Source organism: Oryza glaberrima, chromosome 1 (assembly GCF_000147395.1).
Source record: "Oryza glaberrima chromosome 1, OglaRS2, whole genome shotgun sequence".
Taxonomy (NCBI): Eukaryota; Viridiplantae; Streptophyta; class Magnoliopsida; order Poales; family Poaceae; genus Oryza; species Oryza glaberrima.
In genome coordinates, this window is record NC_068326.1 from 32658720 (window position 1) to 32667028 (window position 8309).

Consider the following 8309-nt stretch of genomic DNA (forward strand, 5'->3'; position numbering starts at 1 on the left):
AACATATGCGAGGGAAAGCCTAGACAAACCCACTATGGAGCCACAGATACCGACAAGAGGAACCTAGCGCTGCCTCCAAATATCGCCGAGTTCATATTTGTGGAAGCTGACTACATGTGAGAGCTCCATGCCGCTAAACCGACAAAGACTATATTAGGTTGTCCCAAATATTGTGCTCATGTGATATTGATATATAAAGGCAACATCGGATTCGGTTAACAGGAGTAAGGCTATTACCTGTTAGTTAAAGGGTTAAAGGGTCCGAATCTGCATAAAAATCGCCGTCTCTCATCTCTTTACCTCAATATCGCGTATACCATTATATCAACTATTCCTATACTCTACAAATAACATAGGCGGGTATAGTCCGTCAACAATGAGATATGTGTATTTTAGGATAATTTGAACTCTAGAAATACGTATATTTTGGGATAGATGGAGTACACTATTTAGGGTTTATTTTTCAATGGAATATTTACGCTTAAATATGTAGATTGTGATATATTAGTAGTTTTATGATATTGTCACTTAATGTGTAGTTTTATCGAAGTTGTTAATTTTACTCCATGCATTTTTTGTGTTACCATTCTCTCTTTATTTAGAAACACAAAATATTTTCCAATTCCTGCCGGCCGCCGGCCACCGGCCACAAGCATAGATTACTACATGGTTTTATCCATATATATAGACTTTGAAAATGTTGTTTGTGCTGAATAATTGTGCGACACGACTCTTTAAAACCAAAAACGCGTACATATATTCAACGCAGTCCTGTGCATCGTGCACATATTCATCAGGAAACTAATTAATTGCTACACCGTTTGACTTCACTTCTTAAACTAATAAAAAGATGGCGGCAGAAATGTTTGCCTCGCACGACACAATGGGTGTGTTTAGAAAAAAAATTGGCTAAAAATATCACATCAAATATTTAGACACATGCATAGAGCATTAAATGTGGACGAAAAAAACCAATTGTACAGTTTGCATGTAAATTGTGAAACAAATCTTTTGAGCTAATTACGCTATGATTTAACAATGTGATGCTACAGTAAAAATTTCTTAATAACGGATTAATTAGGCTTAATAAATTTATCTCGCAGTTTACAGATGGAATCTGTAATTTGTTTTGTTATTAGTCTACGTTTAATACTTTAAATGTATGCATGTATGCTTAAAAAATTTTTGGCTAAAAACTAAACACGGCCTATGATTTGAGCTGGGAATTTTTTTTTAAGGAACTATAGTAAGCTACTGAGTTTCCATGTCTAACTTTGATCATCCGTCTTATTTGAAATTTTTTTAAAAAATTTAAAAATATAAGTCACGTATAAAGTACTATTCATGTTTTATCATCTCATAATAACAAAAATACTAATTAAAAAAAATTGAAATAAGACGAACAATTAAAGTTAGGTGTAGAAACTTATGGTTGCATTTAAAATGGGATGGAGGGAGTAGCTGAAAAATGATAGGAGCACGTATATCAAATCAATCGCTTCATGATGCCCCGACCTGTAAAACAACATCTGACCACTACACAGCTCCCGTGGACGGTGGACCTTCCCACTAACCCCAATTCACTCATGTTGTAGTATCCGTATGTGCTCGCCACATCCGATCCATCGATTCGTGGAATTCTCGAGCGCCGGAGAGAGACGGCTCTTCTGCTTTTGCTATCGTCGTGGTAGTGCCAGTACGTCTCACAGCCCAGTCCAGCTTCGCTGTCTCCCCACTGTTCAGCGTCAAAGCACACACACAAAAGATCCCGATCGATTTATCTCACCAAAAACACGTTTTGTTTTAATTCAGCAGCTACACGTACTACTAGCTTTTGTATGGCCCAGCATGGTATCCTGCCCACGGCCAAACCCCAGATCGATCGACCATCTGAGTGACGAATTGTTATTGTCCTCTGGAAGAGACAAAATTAAGCTAAGCAACAACATCAACGACCTTCCAAATAGAATTAATTCACTTGACCCTTTTTGTATATCTCCTCTCTCTCTTGGTCTCCCCGACCTTATCTGGCTCTATATATACCCCCATCTCTGCAACAAAGTCTCCAACTCCAACAAGGCAAGGAGGAAGAGCTGAGGCATACTCCGAACCCAGCCAGAGAGCTAGCTCAGTGAGCAGTACACAGTACACTCCCCGGGTTATCTCTCCCAGCACGTATGTTTATGTTTAATTCATTTCCTCCATTTATACTCTGTGCGCGCTGCAAACGTAGTACGTGTATGTTCTAGCTATAGCTCTTGTCTTGTGCGTGCGTGCTGCTCGTGTTCTCGTACGTGCGCCCGCGTGGTTCGATAGCGCCTAATTGATGGGTGAACACTGGTATAGTACGTACACTAGCGTGGGGCGTGACGGCGTGTGCCGATGTGCGCGCGCGTCCATGCTTGGACGAGTCGTCGTACTCTGCCATTAATCCCGCCCGGCCATCTCGTGCTAGATCTCCGCGTTCCCGATCGATTTCACGTTCCCGTGTTTTTGAGGCGCGGAGCGCACCGGAGCGCGCGCGTCGTGCATGCATGTGCATGTGTACGCGCGGCGGCCGGCAGGGCCGGCCGCCTTCTTTGTAGTAAGCACACGTTTGCTTATCTTGTGTTCTCTTTACTGTTGCATAGGCCAGCTAGCTTTTGCTTGCAATGGCGGACTGCATGCAGGAGTGGCCGGAGCCCGTGGTCCGCGTGCAGGCGCTCGCCGATAGCGGCCTGGAGGCCATCCCGCGCTGCTACGTCAAACCACCGTGCGACCGCCCCGCCCCCGAGGCGGACGACGCGTCCTCCGGCGCCAGCATTCCGGTGGTCGACCTCGGCAACGGCGGCGACGACGAGGGCGGCCAGCTCGCGGAGGCCGTGGCGGCGGCGTGCCGGGGCTGGGGCTTCTTCCAGGTGGTAAACCACGGGGTGCGGCCGGAGCTGATGCGCGCGGCGCGGGAGGCGTGGCACGGCTTCTTCCGCCTGCCGCTCCAGGAGAAGCAGAAGTACGCCAACTCGCCGCGGACGTACGAGGGGTACGGCAGCCGGCTCGGCGTCGAGAAGGGCGCCATCCTCGACTGGGGAGACTACTACTTCCTCGTCCTCTCGCCGGACGCCGCCAAGAGTCCGGCCAAATACTGGCCGGCCAATCCCGGCATCTGCAAGTAAGCACTAGCTTAGATCACCTCGATCTCTTTGCAAGTACTGTACCTGCATATTCGCCTTTTTTCCTTCGAGAGATATTTCTCATTTAGCTTTGCCCATGTGCATGCATGTTTTACCTGCAGAGGTTCTTGTGCGTTCTTGGTACGTCGAATTTCTTTTTCAAAAGGGTGGGAGTACTGATCAAATCGTGCATATATATTTGACTGTTACACTGAATTTATAAATTTCCATAATGTGCATCTCAGAATTATTTAAATTAGTGTACGGCCTGCCGTAATTTAAATTGTTTGGTAAGGCGAGAACGTTCATTTTGCTCCATATATATGTTCTGTGTATACGTTCATTATACACTGATTCTAACAAAATTTAGGGCACATTTATTTTTTTGCTAATAAATCTTACCAGATCAACCCTATCAACTTTTTATACCGGTGTGGTCGTGATGATATATATATATATAGGAGCTTGTTTGGCCAAAATTCCGTCACTTTTTTTTTCGACAAACCAAACATACCTTTAGTTTCATTAGGGTTTAAATATTATTCATTTATTTATCTATTAGAACATTAATAATGGCATCTTTGATTAGTGATGTACTAATAATAAGTACTACTCCACACGCCAAAATTAATTAGAAGCATGGCATTCATTAATTAAAAATATGACAAAATTGAACAGTTCACACGCTAAAAAACTAACGGTACAGTACATATTTAATTTACTATCGTACTGCATACATAAATCAACATCCATTCGGTCAGCTTTTACCTGAGAACAGTGTACTGATTGTCATGAACAGAGTAACTTAACTGCCTGGAGCATCCGTTGATTTCCTTTCGTTCTATGATTGTTGTACCTTTTTCTCTACTTGCACTGTAGTAGAAGATGCAGTACTTGCTATTTATATAGGTGTGTCTTGACTGTGTTTGGCATGGGTAGACGTAATACATACATATAGGTAGAGTAGGCCGATCTAAAACTTATTAGCAGCATGAAAATTGTTGTAGAAAAGGGACAGGGGTACGTTCATCTGACTCACCTTAATTTCTCAGTTCATGAAATCCAACACGTGCATGCAACGAAAAGTAGGTGAAGGGTGCTTTCATGCAAAAGTTCCATCCAGCTAGCAAGAGTGTGATGCATACTAGTCCAAAGCATGCAAGACACAAGAATGCATCCACTGTACATATGTAAAATGTCCTAGTCCTCACTCTTGACGGGCCCAGTCTCACTTCACCGCTAAAACAAAATTTCCCAGCTTACTTGGGCGGGCACTGTAAAATTTCTAGTACTATAGTCACTTTCCATTTTGTGTGGTTTAGAGATAGTTCAATTAATAGGGTGACGACTTTCTTTTATTTTCTCCACAACATATATTATCAGCTAAACGTTCACAATCACAATTATTATTTTATACATTTCTTCTCAACATATCCACTACCACCTTTTCTTTCTTCCTTGTAGTTTATGGATATGTTCAGTATCGCTAATTTGCAGCCCACTGATACAGTAAAAATATAAAGAAGATCTATATTGATGGCAGCTGCAGCTGCTATGGTTGTACAACCACAATATAGAACCGTCCCACAACCATTATGTAGATGTTGCCTCATATTTTTTTATTATCTTCTCAACTTACTACCTCCGTTCATAAATATAATAGATAATATTTTTTTAAAGAAAAAACACATAAACGAGTAACTGCGTGCAGGGAGGTGTCCGAGGAGTACGGGAGAGAGGTGATCAAGCTGTGCGAGCGGCTGATGAGGTTGCTGTCAGCGAGCCTGGGGCTGGACGAGACGCGGTTCCAGGAGGCGTTCGGTGGGGCGGACTGCGGCGCGGGCCTGCGCGCCAACTACTACCCGCGGTGCCCGCAGCCGGACCTCACGCTGGGCCTCTCCGCCCACTCCGATCCCGGCATCCTCACCGTCCTCCTCGCCGACGACCACGTTCGCGGCCTCCAGGTACGCCGCCGTGACGGCCACTGGGTCACCGTGCAGCCCCTCCCCGACGCCTTCATCGTCAACGTCGGCGACCAGATTGAGGTACACATATATGTAGGACTTATATAATTAATTAATCAAAGAGCAATAATCACTATCGTGGCTTTTCCATGACCTGGGATTAAGAATTACTCATGATTAATTAGTTAAGTTCGAGTCAAATGATGATCAGGAATAAATTAGAGTTGACTAGCTAGTGGCGGCCGGCTAGCTCGATCGATCTATGCGGCGATCTTTCGCGCAGGTTACGCGGCATGAGAGCACACATGCATGGACGGTGATGAGCCCCAACCATGCAGAAAATGCGCGGATTGTGATCGATCGCTAGCTCCATAAATGCATACGAGTTTTCTGTGCGTCGGTTTGAAGCTTACTACTCTCTACCTCGGACAGACATGTGCATGTTACGGCGAATCATACCACGAACCGCCCAAGTACCCAACTGCACTCAATGCATGGCCAACGAATCCATATACGAGTATATATCAATATTCCATGATGCATGTGCATTGATATATGAGCATAAGCATGAATATGGTCGTATGTATCTGGCTAGCTAGCTAGCTACGTACAAAATACACACATATATACAGCTTGCGTTGCTATAGTACTCTAGCTAGCTAGCTAGTTGCATCAATAATGTTTCAAGCTGTTCTTCTATTTTAATTTCTCAGGAACTAATATCTTCTTGTACTGTGCATGGATGGAATTCATGGACGGACGACGTACAGATCTTGAGCAACTCGATGTACAAGAGCGTGGAGCACCGCGTGATCGTGAACGCCGAGGAGGAGCGCATCTCGCTCGCACTCTTCTACAACCCGAGAGGCGACGTCCCGGTGGCGCCGGCGCCGGAGCTGGTGACGCCGGAGCGGCCGTCGCTCTACTACCGTCCGATGACCTTCGACGAGTACAGGGTGTACGTCAGGAAGAATGGCCCCAAGGGCAAGGCACAGCTTGAGGCTCTCAAGGGCCAGTCAATCACCCAAAACAACGAATAATAAATAATTAGTAATTAATTAACTAATTAAGCTACACCGATCGATCCAACAGCGACGGCATGCTAATCCATGGATCGAACTAGCAAGCTAGCTAGCTAGCAGTCAGCATTAATTATCCCATGTATGATCTGAATCGGAATAACACATGCATGAGTGTGTGTACATGGCCTACTTAATTTACGCTACATATATAGTTATAGGCCTTAATTATAATAAGCACATATATATTGCACGCATGCGTGCTCACTATCTGAAGTATATATGCATTATATGTAATTCAGGGACGCGATGCTAATTAGTAATTAAGTGCATGTAATCTTCTACCATATATATTCAAGCAAGAAATTTAGTTTGATGTTTACGTATATTTACCAATGGATGGATGGAGAACTAAACTACTACTCCCTCCGTCCCATAAAAATTGCTTTTCTAGCTCTAAGACTTTGTCCCACAAAAATTATATTTCTAGCCATGTGGGGTCCAACCAATTGATTCATCTATATAAGTTTCCTTCCATCCCACATAATTTGGGCTGCTAATGCTTGTAATTTTATTAAGTATACTAATTATATGGGTTAATTCTCTCAAACTTTCTTTTAATCATTTGTATATATGGAATGTATGCATGCAGTGGGTTCATTAAATAAGGTTATTGTGGTCATTTTCTAATCCTACTATTTTGTCCTAAATTAGCTCGAAATGTAATTTTTATGGGACGGAGGTAGTAGTAATATATCATCATGCATATAAAAAAAGAAAATGGATGCATGGTGTTCAGAATGTGTTGAGCTTTACATATCTGAAGCACTCCTTTGAGATATCTCAGAATATATGCCATGCGCACTTCTTTAATTTGGAAACGCACGTATCATGTGTCTGTCAAATCTTGTCTAAAAACGGATGAAGCATCTGGATGGATTCGGAACATTGGCCATTGCATCTGCGCATACAATTCAACTGCTGCGAGGGCTATAGCTAGCTAGCTTGCTAGATGCATGTTCCTAACCTCCTACATAGCTTTTGCTAGCTATACTGTAGCAAGTCTTTCGGTTGTCGATCGGTAGGTAGCCAACCATATGCAATGAGCCGAACAGGAGTACATATCTACACATGGAGTATATATATAGCACCTACAACAGTGGATTGTGATTGATATGGCATTTTTGGTCAATATTAAATTAATCCATAATAAGATCCTACTAGTGGGCTCCACAATACGGATAGCACCCTTTGAAAATTCTTGTATTGTACTCCCCTTCCTAGAATATAACAAAATTAATAGTGAATGTAATACATCCTACAACTACGATCTAGATAGAGACATTCAAATTTGTAGTACTAAAGATATGTCATATCACATACAAGTTATATTTATTTTGAGAAGGAGGGAGCATAAGACAAGTAAATGTCCTATGTAGTTAGGGTGTGCGGGCCATCCCGTTATTCGGCATTTAATGAATGAAGACTTTTGGGTCCTCACTTACGCCGGGAAACGGAAACCCTACCCCGACTGGGTTAGGCAAACCGTCTCCGGCAGTTAGCCTCTCATCATCACAACGTGACAGGGGGTGTCAGACGGCACGCCGCCTGACATGGAGCCAGTGCTCAAGCGCACTACCCCGGCTACATCGGTCATTCGACTGGTCACAGATCAGTCAAGTGCACCACGCGCCGCATTTAATGTAGCTTGCTCAAACCGTCTTAAATGCGGTTAGGTGGGCACTGGGAGCGCCCGTCTAACGCGGCACCGTGTGGAAGGGGTCAGGGTAGCTCGGCCCCCGGCCACATAGAGGGCGGCCGCTACCCCGCCTCTTGCCCGACCCCCCTCGGGGGGAGGGCCACGTGGCTATGTGGGGCAGCCTCCTCCCTATGGCCCTGATTCCCCCGGGCCCATATCACCAATCGACATCTACGAGAATCATTTCTTTTCTGCCAAAAACATATCTTTTACTTGCATGTGTCTTAAGCACTTGCTTATGAAAAATGATTTTGATAGGTATTTTGTTAGAGGCAAGCCATACACCTGTATGTGAAAAAAATTTGCATAGTAGTGCGAGAGACAAATTATAATATATGCGTATATATAAGACTAGTTATTTAAATAACAGTTGACTGTATAAGTTTTCCATGTCACATTATTTAGATAATTTATAGAC

At 43.6% G+C, this 8309-nt stretch overlaps 1 protein-coding gene across 2 annotated transcripts; it reads left to right on the forward strand.

The window, feature by feature from the left end:
- Nucleotides 1-2027: 2027 nt before the first annotated feature.
- Nucleotides 2028-6506, forward strand: LOC127760802 (jasmonate-induced oxygenase 2-like). Of its 2 annotated transcripts, none has more exons than XM_052285100.1 (4): nucleotides 2028-2175; nucleotides 2631-3148; nucleotides 4861-5194; nucleotides 5884-6506. In XM_052285100.1, exons 2-4 carry the CDS (start codon nucleotides 2652-2654, stop codon nucleotides 6151-6153), a joined length of 1101 nt encoding a protein of 366 aa, XP_052141060.1. In that variant the 5' UTR covers nucleotides 2028-2175; nucleotides 2631-2651; the 3' UTR covers nucleotides 6154-6506. The 2 variants fall into 2 exon arrangements, with proteins under 2 accessions (XP_052141060.1, XP_052141061.1); XM_052285101.1 differs by having other exon boundaries at nucleotides 2068-2175; nucleotides 2636-3148.
- Nucleotides 6507-8309: the final 1803 nt, after the last annotated feature.

Coding starts and splice junctions, on each gene's coding strand:
- LOC127760802 (XM_052285100.1), top strand. CDS start 2,652: ATGGCGGACTGCATGCAGGAGTGGCCGGAGCCCGTGGTCCGCGTGCAG. Junction 3,149..4,860: donor GCCAATCCCGGCATCTGCAA/GTAAGCACTAGC, acceptor AACTGCGTGCAG/GGAGGTGTCCGAGGAGTACG. Junction 5,195..5,883: donor ACGTCGGCGACCAGATTGAG/GTACACATATAT, acceptor GACGACGTACAG/ATCTTGAGCAACTCGATGTA.